General features: G+C 46.5%; 1 protein-coding gene across 11 annotated transcripts; it reads right to left on the reverse strand.

Moving 5' to 3' along the window:
* Positions 1–648: 648 nt before the first annotated feature.
* LOC120906011 lies at positions 649–12,672 on the reverse strand. 11 transcript variants are annotated; one of them, XM_040317416.1, is made up of 7 exons: positions 12,410–12,672; positions 3,574–3,832; positions 3,274–3,506; positions 3,073–3,216; positions 2,638–3,006; positions 2,169–2,607; positions 667–2,068 (listed from the first exon to the last, which is right to left on the reverse strand). In XM_040317416.1, exons 2-7 carry the CDS (start codon positions 3,642–3,644, stop codon positions 1,903–1,905), a joined length of 1,422 nt encoding a protein of 473 aa, XP_040173350.1. In that variant the 5' UTR covers positions 3,645–3,832; positions 12,410–12,672; the 3' UTR covers positions 667–1,902. The 11 variants fall into 11 exon arrangements, with proteins under 11 accessions (XP_040173346.1, XP_040173343.1, XP_040173341.1 ...); XM_040317412.1 differs by having other exon boundaries at positions 649–2,068; positions 2,169–3,006; positions 12,491–12,671; XM_040317409.1 differs by having other exon boundaries at positions 649–2,068; positions 2,169–3,006; positions 12,450–12,671.
* Positions 12,673–15,156: the final 2,484 nt, after the last annotated feature.

Here is a 15,156-nt window from a genome sequence, read left to right on the forward strand (position 1 = left end):
TACTACCGATCGATAATCTCACCCAGCTTGGCTACTGTAAAAAAAAACACGTGCAAACACGGCTTTTCGCTGTCTCGCTGCCTCATTCCTTGCAGCGCTTGTTCTCGGTCTGTCCCGCCTGCCCAACAATTGTTTGTCCTTTCGTTTTACCTTCCTCTTCTTCCATCGACTAATTTACATAAACACACTTTCGGTAGTTTTGAGATACGGTTAACAGCTATAGTAGGTTAACTCCTAACCAAACCTTAGTTCTTAGTTGCATGATTTTCCAAGCAATGGTTTGCACAATTTTGGGCAGGCGAAACCGGGACAGCCCGACAGGCTGCATTCATCATTGCATCATGTGTCTTTGCATTCGGTAACTTCTTCAGAACACACTGCTGTTGCCGTTCTAGCCCTGCTTCTTCTTTGTTTTGTCACATTCTATCACCATTTTGCTTACACACCTCCGGAACTGTTGTCTGTTTTCTGGTAAGGCCACTGCTGGTTTTTTTTGCTACACAAATATTCTACTCACACATTGCGCTGCGTTTATTGTATTAATTTTCACTCGATCTAGCAGAGTTTGTCCGATTTTTAGTTTGAATATTAGAAATGGGGGTTTCCTTTTTTTTCCTTGTAAAACATTCTTCCCAGAGCGTGTAAACATTTAATCCACTAAAGGCATTTCCAATTTTCTATCAATTATTGGCATTTAAAATATGTGTTTTTTTTTTTCATTATTGCTTAGGTAAATGTTTCTTTTGCGGTCGTTTAAAATGTTGGCGATTAAAAATGTAAGTGTACGAAACATTTGGACAAACTTCCATGCCATTCCTTTGTGTGTAACTGAATAGCTTCGTTAAATAAATATGCAACTCTGTTCTGTCGATGTAATTTTTGTTTGTGTGGTGGCAATTTTCTGACAGTAAAACGTGAGCGTCAGTAGGAAAAATAATATTTACTGTAGGGCCCTTGCGTTGAGTGAATCTTGTTGGAAAATGGATCGAATTTTTGCTTCCTATTAGTAATATATACCCTTTCTAACTGCCCATTCAAATCCAACCATGCATTGGGGAACGCGTCCCTGGGCTGGGCGTCTGCTCCGTTCGGTTGTACGTTATTATTATTATTTTGGAACGTTCGATTTAATATGAGGAGTTAATTATTCGATCCAGTCATTATATACCATGCGCACAACGCTTGCGAATTTCAACCCGACTAGTTGTGGACACACACACGCGCAGTCGATTCTGCGAACAATGCCAAGGTAAGTAGAGGTTGTGTTGTGTGTCCCGTTCTGGCATGCGTCAAGTCACGATGACGTACCGAGTGAGGGCTCGCGGTTTGTAAACAAACCCGGCGCACAAAAGCGAAAATTGCGCAAATGGTATAAACATCGTTGCCGGTTTGCATTGTAAATTCTATCTAAAACAGTGCGCCTTTCCTCTTAAATAGTTGTCCGATTCGGTTCCGCGCTTAAGTACCCGCCGTGCGGCACCCGCGAATTGTTGTTTTTTCTTTTGCTCGTGTCTCTTGTTTACCCGTAAGAGTGTTAACTTATTAATTCGTGGAATATTCTGATTCTGTTATCGTGTTGCAGTTTGAGGCGCACAGGCCTACTGCTCTCCTCCCGACAGAGATTGGAAATTGGTGGTTCGCTCACTCCTCCTCCTCCATGGGGCCCTTGCGGGGATCATGCAAACCTAACCTGACTGGTACTGCGTGAGAAGTTTCGCTCTGTGGCGTCCTGTTTGCCGGGCCAGTATTTAATGTGAACCTTCGTGTTGCTTTCAGGGCCTCTGTTTCAGCTGGCGGGTCGTAAACCCACAACCTGTTTGGCCCTAGGACGCTGAGGATCTATGAGGTTATAAATATGCACGGGAAAGGGGGGGAGGAGGCTGTAAATGTATGGCACAGTATCTACAAGTCGGTGACCGGGCCGATCACGCCAATGCCGCCGCCGCTGCTGCTGCCGTTGTTGCTGGTGGCGTTACCGCTGCTGCTGCTACCGTTGCCGCCCAGACTCGGCGTGTCCGTCCCCTGCAGGTCGACCTTTTTCTGCAGCGCCATCACTACCTTCTGCAGGCTACAAATCAAACACACACACAGACACAAAAATGGACAAGAGCGTCATATAGTCAGGTAAACATTCGATAGCCCGCGCTTGCAGCATCCCCAACACTTACTAAGCAATCTTTTTCGACTGTTCGTTCTTGGCCGCAATTGCGTCCTGCAGGTCCCGTCGCAGCTCCACCTCGCCCTTCTCCAGCAGCAGCACGCGCGAGGAAGACTCGTGAACGGAGGCGACTGTGCTGTTGCTGCTGCTGCCGCCACCGCCGCCGCTCGTGTTGTTGCCATTGCCCAGCTCGACCGTAACCGAGTCGCCACCGAACAGGTCCTCGGTGGTGGCGATCCGACCGTAGTTGAGCCGCAGCATCGAGGGCAGCCCCCCGTTGCCCGGCTTGCCCACGCCGTTGCTGCTTACGCTCTGGCTGCCGATCGACGCGCCACCGGCACTGCCCGCCGGCCCCCGTTCGCTCATGCCAAACGCGTGAAACTGCTGGCCGGAGCTGACGGGTACCGTCTGGGGGGAATGTTGCTGTTGCTGCTGCTGCTGGTTCGCATTTGTCTGCTGCTGGAGCTGCTGGTTCGCATTTGTCTGCTGCTGGAGCTGCTGCAGCAGCAGGGCCTGCTGCACGTTGCCCCCGAACAGGGGCATCGGCGCGAGTGGCAGCGGGTGGTTGTGCTGGGCGCCGGCCGCCAGACAGACGGCCGCCTGCGGCAGCACGATACTCTCCAGCTGCAGCACCCGACTGGTCAGCTTCTCCAGGTCGTGCCGGGCCGCACTGACCGACTTCTGCATCGTGTCGACGTCCTTGGCGAGGCGTTGCAGCGTGTCGTTGATCGACCACATGTGGTTTTCCTGCAGGTTGCGCAACCGCTCGAACGTGGCGTCCTCCCGCACCCGGCAGATGTCGCGTATCTCCCGCACCACGTCTGCGACGATGCCGGAGGTGTAGTTTCCTGTGGCGGCGAATGGGGAAGCAATCATTAGCGCGCGATGTCGTCGTTTAGCGTCAAAACCCTTACCCGTCGACCGGTACGATGGGGCGGGACTGTTCTGGCCCATGCTGCCGAGCGGCTGGCTGGTCGAGCTCAGCCCGCTCAGACTGTCCCGGCGCCGGCCCAGCCCGGACAGGAGGTTCTGCTGCTGCTTCAGCCGCTCCGTTTCCACTGCAAAGAGGTTTGTGTGTGTTAGAGCAGCTCGCCAACTCTCCCACTACTGCTTACCTTGCAGCTCGAGCAGGCTGCGGGTGAGCTTACGGTTTTCCTCCAGCAGCACCGCGTTCTCCTCGACGATGCTGCCCGAGCTGTTCGCCGTCGAGTCCTGGGCGGGTGTGCTGGCTGTCGGATAGGAGGAACGGGCGGACGGTCCCGCGAACGTGGTGTTGCTATCGTCCATCGTGGTGGAGTCGTCCTCCGACGACGAGGACGACGATGTGCCCGACACTGCTGACTTACTGCTGAAACGGTACACGCGATGATTAGCGCAACTGTGCAGCAAAACGCGGAAGAACGGAGCGGGCTTACAGTGGGTTAAGTAAGTAGGTGCCGCATGTAGGACACGGCGCGTCGTTCGCTTCGTGCATGCAACCGATCATAAGCAGTGTGTGCAGCCGTTCTGCATCCGGAATGGGAAACGGAATGGAGAATTCGGTAGGCAAACGATTCACTGCGCTTTGGTGTGTGTTGTACCAGATGCGTGGCACAGATGTGTGAGCCTTTCGAGTTGTTGTCAATGTTGCTTTGAAGTGGTACCGGATCAGACCTAGAACTGTTCACCGGATGGCTGCAATTGTACAAAGAGAAGCAAAGGTTAGGGCAACGAGCAAATGAGGAAAAACATATTTTAAGATTTTGGCAATGATTAAGACAAAATCAAACCAACCAGAGTAATTTAAACCCTTCACACTCTCGTGAGATTGAAAAAAATAGATCAAACACAAATTTTCACTCGCCTTCATTTCGGTTTTCAATTCAAAATTATACCAACAGTTCATGAAAATGCAGATTTGGTAGAAAATTTATCAAAACTTCAATTTAAACAATTACAATAATATTCTTTAATGATAATAAGACTTTGCAGTATGGGGATGTCTCTTTAAATCCAATAGCAATTGGCAAAATTGTTACAAATTGTTGTAAACACAGGGTTTTTTACACGTCACATCAAACAACATGCGCAGCTAATCAATAAAAAGCGAAATATGTAGAATTAATGGCATATTTCTCATTAGAATCCTGTTGGGACAACACGAACACTGCACGGGCAAAACAGTGTAGGGATTAACTGTGACCCGTTTGCTTCGTTTGATCGCAGAGGCCGATAATAGTCTGGTACAGATTTTTACCATTAATTTCGGCCTAACAAAGACACTCTAACGTTTGTGAGTAAATTCAATGTTCTTATACGATGCGCTGCAGAGAAAAATACTGTAGCAGCTGCTAACTCCAAGCGTAACAGAAAACGATTCAAACGTACTTGATTACGATCCATTCGGATGGATGGCGTTCCATCGAAAGAAAGTGTCTCACAGGTGTGTTACATTATAAAATGTTAGAAACAAAATAATCGGATATAGATAATATCAAGCAATCCGAATGGCAATATTATTATTTTTCTTTAATTATTTCAAACAAATGAATTTTCTTGTATTGTAACTAATTGTAAAGATTCGTCAGTTAAACCTCCCATGACGAAACAAACATTTTTGAGGATATTCTGAGGATAGTCTGGAAAGGCCTTAACAGCTGAAAAGCTATCGAGACAAACGTACAGTTAGTAGCTATCAAAATGCACGACGAACAAATAATGTCATTTCAGACAAATTGATAACTTATTCCTTATGAAAAGGCTATTGTACGATCGTTGTACTTGAGAGCAAGATTTTTTTTAAAAATATACGCGTTTGTTTACAAACCCTCATTTGATTTTCGTACAGAAACAATTGTATTGATTGTGTTGAGAGAAATGTAACTTTAATTTCGACCATAACATTCGTCAATCCATATTACGATAGTGAAAGTTGGAAGAGAACGGCAATATGAAATAAAACACTAAAATATGTTTTCGTAATTTTATACACGAAAAGGTTGTTCCCATTTATTTTTAAACTAGGGAAATGCTTTTGTGAGCCACTGCTCCAATTGCTTGCAACTTTCATATAGGACTCTCGACGCTTATTTCATATAGGAAGAGATGCTGCTACCTTTTAACAAAAAGAATCTCGTTTTTTTAAATGATTTAATGCAATTGAAAAGCATTAAAGCCAACTGTAAAAGAGGAAGGAATGAAGGCAATGTTTTCCAGCTTTTTGCAGTGTACAATTTTTTTCTTCTAAATTACCCTTATTGATACTCCATTGATGCGCCTGCCAAGCAAAACAAAAAACAAAACTACCTCAAGCACCCTTTGCCGCATTTGTGGCGGCGGAAAGCGGGCTACTACTACTACTTCTAATCCATCGCCTCTCCGTGCGCGTGCGTAAAACTGTTATCTAACGATACGATACGGCACACTCAGGACCGATTGGATGTTCGAGCAAGCCGTCCGTTAACTGGTTTGCGCTTGTGTAGCTTTGTTTTGCAGCCCTTTTCCTGGTGTTGGGGCGCGATGCGTTTGACCAGCGGCACCGGGGTGTGCAAAACATGGCATCGGGCGCCAGCCCTTAATCCAATAGACAAGGCAAACGCCGTGTCGTGCACGCGTTGGTGCTGGTGCATTCGCTACATGTTGCGCCTCTGGCGGAGAAAAACGATCCGATGCCGATTCGTTTCGTTTCGGTTCCCGCCAATCAGGAATGTGTGAGGCCCGCACTATGAGCGGCCCGCAATGCCGAGGTGCGTGCGCCGTGGACCATGGTTCATGTTCTTTTTTTTATTTGCTATTCGCTGTGCACAAACTTTCCTAAAACGATAAAACGATACGAAGGTAGGAAAACAAACAGATGTTAACAGCTACCGGGGCCTGATGCAAGGACATGATCGGCGCCTCCAAGCAAACACGCCCACGGTTCGTTGGGTTTTTTTTTTTTTTTTATTGGGGCGCGCGAGCCACATTCTCTTGCTCTGGGCTCCAACTGTTTGTGCGGGGAGGTGGCGCTGTTCGGCGACGGATTAGCGGCAACCTTCCCGGGCCCGGATCTGGCTGTAAAATCGATCGCTTTGTGAGCCACAAGCGTTGCATTATCTCGAGGTTGGCAATTTTCCAGCAATTTTGCACATCCTACATACATTTATTGGAGCATTTGAGTATTTTCAGAAAAAAAAGAAAAATCCTCCCTGTATGTAGAGCTCGATACACTTTTCTTTATGTTTAATTTAATTTACGTAACTTGTTTTTGGTGCAAGCAACGCAGGAAAACCAGCAACACTTGTACATTTCATTAAAATTGACTGTTTGAGTGCTGCTGGTACGACCTTCAACGATGGTCATGTGAATAGTGAGCGTAATACTTCTTCCAGCTTATCATCCAGTCCAGTCTCAGGCAGGGTTGCGATTTCACCTGAAGCATCTGGAGCAAGCAATGGGCAGAAAAGCATCTTCTACCCTTGCTTCTGCCGTTTTTTGCTGTCCCGTTTCTCTCACAAGCGTCGCAGGATGTTTCACAAAAAGATGTACGGGGCAACAAAATATTGTAAAATCCTAAATATTTGCTAGCAGTTTGGCGCAATTTTGTCAAACTGCTTAAATAGCTTCCTCATCGTACGTTTCTTCATTTTTCGCCTCAAACAAGGCCATCATTTTCATTTCATGGGCGCATCATAGGGGTTCAGCGTAGCTTTTAGCGCTTGTCTCCTCTATTTGATCGTTATTATTATTGAACCATTTTTCCAACGCTCGTTTTGCTGCAGTCTTCGGTCAAAGCGTTTCAGAGGTGCAACATTGCGAGCTAAAAAAAGAAGTGTAAAAAACCATTAAAAATCTCGAATCAGCTTCGGTACGACTACGCACTTCATAATACAGTCTGTTCCCGAGTTACGGGGTTCTCGACTTACCGTCCAAATAGGCATAGAGCAAGGTGGATTAAAAATATCAGGTGGTGGATTAGGGCCTTTGGGGGGTCGCCATAGTTGAGGGACTTTACGTCATTTTAGAACCGTTGACCATTGGTTTCCGCACACAAAGCTTAGCAAATATAACAGATTTCTTTGTTATTATGTGCATTTTAGTGTTTCTATTGATTTTATCGAAAAAACGTAATATATTAACAAAAGATTTGATGATTTGTTTATGCACGAAATTTAAAAACATGCTAGCATGAGTTCTAATCTCAAGTAAATTGTCCATGCGGCTCGTAGATAATGAGGAATTAAGGTAAAAATTGAAAAAAAAATAATGATTTCTTAATTTTTATCATCAAAAATGTCGAAAACACAAAGAATTCTAGAATAAATTCACAGAATAACACAAAATAACACACTTTAATGTATGTTTCAATGTTATATAAGAACTCTTCTTCTTCTTTGGCTCAACAACCGATGTCGGTCAAGGCCTGCCTCTACCCACTTGTGGGCTTGGCTTTCAGCGACTAATTGATTCCCCACATAGCAGGATAGTCAGTCCTACGTATGGCGGCGCGGTCTATTTGGGGCTTGAACTCATGACGGGCATGTTGTTAAGTCGTACGAGTTGACGACTGTACTACAAGACCTGAGAAATATGAACTCCCAAAGTTCAAAATATATTTTTAAAGAATGTTTATTCGAAAAAATGGGGTAGATAAATTATATGAACAAATTTAATTAATGTAAACAAAGTTTGAATCCTGGGGACCTTACGTCAAGTGACGAATTGTCAAAATGCACTAGAGTCCACCACCTGATATTTTTAAATCCACCTTGGCATAGAGCGACAACGTCGCGCGCGACGAAAAATAGCTCAAAATGTCATTCGGTGTAGATCAAAGTAGCTCATTTGACTCAGTCAACCAACTTGTTTTTTATTTGAAAACAGACAATAATAGGTTAAAATGTGTTCAAATCTATTTTTTTGCGTTTGGCATTAATCTGGCTTTTAAAAAAACTAGATAATTTAATTATTTAGGATGAAGCAAAATTGTCGCGCGCGACGAGTAGCTCTGTTTGCAAAATTGAGCTACTTTTTTCACGCGCGACGTTGTCGCTGTATGTCTATTTGGACGGTTACTTCCCATCAACTGACAGAAAAGCAGCGAAATTGGAAATAAATTCCAACGGAAAAACAAAATAATTCCACATGTTTCTGTTGCTAAAGCCATATCACACAACTTCCCGCTCCCGTGAGCAAATTCAACTCGCAACGGGAACGGTGGAGGAGCTGTCCTAAATGTGGCCGCTGGAGCTACGCGGGAAAGCTACGGCCAGCCTCGGAGCCTCGTTTGTTCTGGGCGGAAATCCGCCCCCTTTTCCCTCCGCAAGCGAAAAGGAACAGCAAAAGGAAAAACGACCAAACCGGACGACATAATCATCGGAGCGGCAAAAGAGCAGGTGAAAATCATCCAAGCCAGGTGACACTCCACCACCACCACTTCATCCGCCGTGTCTCTCTCTCCTCTTCGAGCACTTCGGTTGAATGTTTAATTGCATTAACATAAAGGTGAAAACTGTGCGGATTTAGTGCGTGTGAAAAACTAGTGGAAAGAGGCAGAAGAAGAAAATAAACGCCCAGCTCAAGAGAGCATTCGCGGTGGTAGCTCGTTGTTGTTGCGCCAAGCCAAAAGGGGTGATGACAGAGAGAAATAAAGGAGAGGGAAAGAGGAAGAGCTAATGCTTGTAAAGAAAGCTGCAAACGGGAAAAAGGGAAACGGCGTTGATCGTTGGAACGCAGAAAACTCCCCACCAATGGTTTCTTGGAGAAGGGGAAAAGGGAGCGAAGGGGAGGGGGGGGGAGGGTTGGGAAAATTGATCTTCCGTTGTTTCCAGCTCATTTTTCCACAGCGCAACCGACACACAAAGATATTTCGCTGGAGGGCATCACCATGTCGTCATTTCACCCGAACTAGTGGTGGGCAAAGTTGACACAAAAAAAAAAACTGGAGTCGGTTCCGACTCCGATCCGACTCCGATAGTTACGGAACCGACTCCTGATTACCCAGCATTATTCGGAGTCTTCCGGAGTGCTTCGGAATCGCCCAGAATCGTCTGGAGTCGTTCGGAGTCGTTGGGAGTCGGAATCATCCCGAGTCGTCTACAGTCGTTGGAGTCGTCCGGAATCAGTTGGAGTTGTTCGGAGTCGTCCGGAATCGTCCGGAATCGTCCGGAGTCGTTGGAGTCGTCCGAAATCGGTTGAAGTTGTTCGGAGTCGTCCAGAGTCGTCCGGAGTCGTCCGGAGTCTTCTGGAGTCGTTGGGAGTCGGAATCATCCATAGTCGTCCAGAGTCGTTCGGAGTCGTTGGAGTCGTCCGGAATCAGTTGGAGTTGTTCGGAGTCGTCCGGAATCGTCCGGAATCGTTCGGAGTCGTCCGGAATCAGTTGAAGTTGTTCGGAGCCGTCCGGAGTTTTCCGGAGTCGTCCAGAGTCGTAGGGAATCGTTGGGAGTCGGAGTCATCCCGAGTTGTTCGGAGTCGTTGGCGTCGTCCGGAAACGAGTGGAGTCGGAGTCGTCCATAATCGGCTAAAAATGGAGACATCCGTCGGGGGAATTGCCCGGAGTCGTCTAGAGTGGTTGGGAGTATGCCGGAGTCGTTCGGAGTCGTTCGGAGTCATTGAAGTCGTCCAGAATTAACTGGAGTTGTTCGGAGTCGTCCGGAGTTGTTGGGAGTCGGAGTAATCGCTAGTCGTTCGGAGTCATTCGGAGTCGTTGGAGTCGTTCAGAATCGGTTGGAGTGGGAGTCGTTCTGAATCAGTTGAAGTCGTAGTGATCCGGAGTGCTCCGGAAACGTGCGAAGTTGTCCAGAGTCGTTGGGAGTCGGAATCATCCCGAGTCGTCCGGAGTCGTTTGGAGACGTTGGAGTCGTCCAGAATCAGTTGGAGTTGTTTGGAGTCGTTGGGAGTCGTTGCGAGTCGGAGTCATTGGAGTGGTTCGAAGTCGTTCGGAGTCATTGGATTCGTCCAGAATCAGTCAAAGAGGGAATCGTCTAGAGTCGTTCGGAGTCGTCCGGAATCGGTGATGGTCGGAATCATCCCGAGTCGTCTGGAGTCGTTCGGAGTCGTTCGAGTCGTCCGGAATCAGTTGGAGTTGTTCGGAGTCATCCGGAATCGTCCGGAATCGTCCAGAGTCGTTGGAGTCGTCCGAAATCGGTTGAAGTTGTTCGGAATCGTCCAGAGTCGTCCGGAGTCTTCTGGAGTCGTTGGGAATCGGAATCATCCTGAGTCGTCCGGAGTCGTTCGGAGCCGTTGGAGTCGGCCGGAGTCGGCCGGAGTCGTTCGGAGTCGTTCGGAGTCATTGAAGTTGTCCAGAATTAACTGGAGTTGTTCGGAGTCGTCCGGAGTTGTTGGGAGTCGGAGTAATCGCTAGTCGTTCGGGGTCATTCGGAGTCGTTGGAGTCGTTCAGAATCGGTTGGAGTGGGAGTCGTTCTGAATCAGTTGAAGTCGGAGTAATCCGGAATCGTTTGAAATCGGAGTCGTCCGCCTGATCACAAGCACATTGCACCGGACATTGTCCTGTTGACTCCGACCGACTACGATTCCGGTCGGTTCCGATAAACTCTGGACGACTCCGGACGACTCCGACTCCGGGTGGAACTAGTGGTTCCCATTTCGTCGGAGTCAGAATCGGACTAATATTAGCCGGAGTCGCATCGGAATCGTGGGTGCGCTCCAAAGAGCACATCACTAACCCGCACGCTCATGACGGGTGGCGACGAACGGGCAGTCCCACCGTCCCCAGAGCACCAAGCATACCCACAGTGTGGCAGGGATGGAATGGAATGTAGGGAGAGGGACAATGAAACGGAAGTAACGTTAGAGAGAAATAACAAAAAAAAAACAAAGAAAGAAATAACAGACCACGAACCTCTCTGGAAGTTCAAAGACGGACGACAGATGGTTTCGAAATAAAATTCAAAAAAGAGGACAGTGAGCGGACAGCGGGGTCCAAAACAACTCAGCGAATGGGAAAAATCGGACCCACACACACACACACGCCGCACACTAAACTTATCAAAATCGGTACGGGTGGAAATGGAAAAACCTTCGCGGTCGGGGATGGGAAGTTCGGTTGGTGGTCGGGCGGTCTTTTCTTGGCAAGGGCATTTGTCGCTTCCCCCGTGCGCGTGTTTTGTTCTCCTCCCTGAGTGCCACCCCCCAGCGCAGAACACGGAGAAAGGGTTCGTCGTCTTGGGCTTCTTTCGTTTCGCTGCTTAAGCTTTTCTGCTGCCCTCTCTTTCCCGTTCCCAGGACCTGTACTAATTAAATTTCGTTTGTTTTCGGGGGCGTGATTCGCGTTGAATGGTGGCGGTGTTGTTGTTGTTTGTGGTGGTGGTGGTGGTGCTGATGCGAGCTTATCACTTGACGTGTTATCTTTTCAACACCTGCGCCCTTCCCTTTCCCTCTCGCCTCTTTGCGGTTGATAGTCAGAATGTGTTCGCTACAAGGCGGCCGAGTGAAAGAGACAGAGAGCGAATGGAAAGTAGGGACTGTTTGGTTGATTGAAAAGGGACAGCGAATGGGCTGGCACAGCGAAGAATGGGGTTGCGCAAATTACAACCTAACAACCAAATGCATTTTACATACACACACACACAAGCGCGCGCGGCTTGGCAACTTATCGTTTCGTCTCACCAACACACTAATAGCACGGCACGGGAAGCCTTCGTGGGCTAGATGCCATATACACACACACACACGCCGTGTCCCTATTGCTTTTACTCTTCAAACACACACACACACGCACACACACCTATTGCACGCTCCTTAAAATGCATTCCGGTTGCATTCCTGAGTCGTCACGGAACAATCACATGGTGACGAAAGAAAACACACACACACCGTTAGGATTTTTGTATTTTTGTTGTTGAAAGGAATTTTATTTACTTCACTATTTTCTTTTACCAGCACAGGAAGCCCAAGAGCAACGCATTTTCGCTTTTCAATAAATTCCTCACACAGCCGCACGTTCGCTGGCTGATGAATAAATTTCTACGAATTTCACCCACATACCCACAGGGTGACGGAGGGGGGCGAATTCGAATGAATAATGCGCGGCTCGACGGTTGTGTGCGGCCGCCACTAGCAGCGCACGTACACTTGTGCACAAGCGTACGTACGGCAAGCTTAAGCACATACACGCACGGGCAGTTAAAACGACGGAGCAGAGAATTTTATTATTTTCAAAAAAAAAAAACAACAAAACACCAAACAGAGAAACAATTAATCACACAATCATGCACAGCACAGGTGAGTGGGAGCGAGATGGAGGGAGCGACCAAAAACAGGGGAAACCTCACATTACGTGTACGGCAACGGAACACACACACTCACACATACGCGCACGCACGCTTTCGGTTCGATTTTTCCGATCGACCTACCGGGCCGTCACAAAGCAACTAGCCCCAGCGCGGCGAACAATCGTACGGCCAGGCCAGGGGCCCACCGTACGGTCATGTTTGCAATGGGTAGGGCAGGGTCGAAACGACCGGCTGGCATGCGACGCACGGTGTTGCGGATGGGTAGCGGGCCGCCGCACGGTGGGGGAAATAATGATCACATGCGCATCACACGGTTGCGAGAGCGGGATGACGAGACGGTAGAAACACAAAAAAACACAATAAAGCCGTTGGTTTTATCGTTTCAGCTGTCATGCGGGCGCTGTCACTCAGAGTGACCAGAAATACCGATGTATCTGTATTCCTACCGGTTTTTGATATGCCTACCGATTCACAGATGAGCCTCCAAAAACTACCGATTTTTCATACATCCTACCGAAAATCACAGATTTTTTCTTAATACTGACCAAAACGTCATGTAACCATTTCCCAAATCACTTAATGTATTAAACTCTATATGGAAATCACTAGCAACCAGAACCAGAAGTTCAACAGAGACAACTAAGACCCGTGTCTGCACTTCATGAAGTCGTAAAAAAATATATATACAGTGGAGCGCCGATTATCCGGGCTCTACGGGACTCACCCTTCGCACGGATAGTCGAATAACACGGATAATGAGTCAAAGTATTTATTTAATCACGAAATCCTGGTTTGTTTTTGAAATTAATATTATGTTTTAGTAAAACCTAGCCAGTTTTATAAACTTCATGTTTTTCTGAAGAGAATATTTGAAATGTGCTATGAATTATAGCGTATTTTGTTACGACAAAATGCTCTGGTAACCGCTATTTCAAATATCCTCCTCAACACGCAATGTCATCTAGGTATTGAACCGTCATTTTTCAACAGCACGGATAAACGGATAACCGGATAAAATGTACCCGGATAAAAGGCGCTCCACTGTATATTCAATTTGACAGATAATGTAACCCGGCGCTCTAGCAGCAATAGAACACGACATCGAACATGAAACATGTATAGGACTTTGTGGTATTCTGCTTTGCTCCGCTTCTCTTGATGTCACCGTACCAACTCAACCTTTCGTAACCTGTTTGCCGTGCAATAGGGATTATCATTCCGCGTCGCCATCCCATCTGGACTTGTCATCCCTGTTTGTCATCATGGCTTGGTGAGGGGCATGCTTGTTTGCCATACCACAGACTTCACATGTTCGATTTGTGGGTTATCACATCGAACATGTAAAATCCCATATATTTTTCATGTTCGATGTCGCGATCAATTGCTGCTAGAGCGTCCCAACCATTTGTTGGGTTAAATTCCCTAGTACAATTTTCAGATCGACACTTCAGAAAAGCCTCACGTGACCGCTATAAACCAAATCTAAACTATCTCCTTGAAATAAATGAAAGATGTTATTTGCTCGTGCTGCGCTTCATGGGACAGATTAGATTTCATCTCCGACAACCCCCCCCCCCACTCAACACTTCAAAGCCTACCGAAAACTACCGAAAAAATCTTAAACTTCTACCGAAAACTACCGATAAAATTTTGATGCGCCTACCGAAAACCGCAAAAATAATCTGGCCACTCTGCTGTCACTTCGGTGGCCTGACAGCGCAGAGGCAGCGGTCTCGCACGCAGCGAAAACGAACGGTTGGTGTTGTTTTTTGAATAATTTTGAATATTTGCGAGTTTTTGGTGGCTTTGATGAAGCTTTTGATCTAAAATCAGTGTATTATTTTTACCAAATTAATGAAATTTATGTGGCAAGTGAGCCGGTGTGATCGCCAGCATGATACATGAAATGTATGGAGTGGGTAATTTACACGCAAAAGCTACTTTAAAAGGGCTGTTGGTAACACGTTTTACGGTAAATTATCGTTTTTAAATTGTACCAAACTCGTGTGACTCGCTCTTTCAACTCGTTCCACACTGACGGCAATCACAGAGCAACTGCGATTGCAAACACGATTTTAAACTCATTTTGATAGGTGTTGTGGCGCCGATTTTTGGATTTGGACGCATTGATTTTTACCACCTTTTGCAATTGAAATATTTAATAAATAAGAAGAATTAAGAAATAATTAATAAAATATTTACGTAAAATGTAAAATAATGTGTAGACATTCAAAGAGCTTGAAATTGTTTTATCTTACTGTATAGTTGAGTTAAAAAAAGTTGGTTTTATATTTTACCACACGGTTGCGCTTCGATCCCAAGCGCCACAATAGATGGCAGATAGATTTGCTCTATAGATGGCAATAGAATATAAGTTACAACTCATCATTATTTCATATATTGCTGTCCTTTTCTTGCAATGTGTTTTGACGAGTTTCATCTTATCATGACCGTTAAAAGCCTTATAATTTTCTGAGCAAAAATCTATATGTTGTGTCCGCACAAAGCAAACATGAGACGGTGGTGTACGGCACAAACAGAATATATATTTTGTCACTATCTTTGGTATGGGTACAATTAACATTGGTAATAAATAATATAAACAACACACACGCAATGCGGGGAGAGGACGGCTGGTCCTGCTCGCGCCGCGATCCTCACTGAGGACGTCACAGGATGACAGCCGTGCTTGTCAACAGTGAGCCCTCAGGATGAGGCAGCTGTCTGTCCACAACACTATATAAAATGATTAGTAGGGTCGTAGGGTGGTCAAGGTTACGTATGCA

Source organism: Anopheles arabiensis, chromosome X, assembly GCF_016920715.1.
Source record: "Anopheles arabiensis isolate DONGOLA chromosome X, AaraD3, whole genome shotgun sequence".
NCBI lineage: Eukaryota > Metazoa > Arthropoda > Insecta > Diptera > Culicidae > Anopheles > Anopheles arabiensis.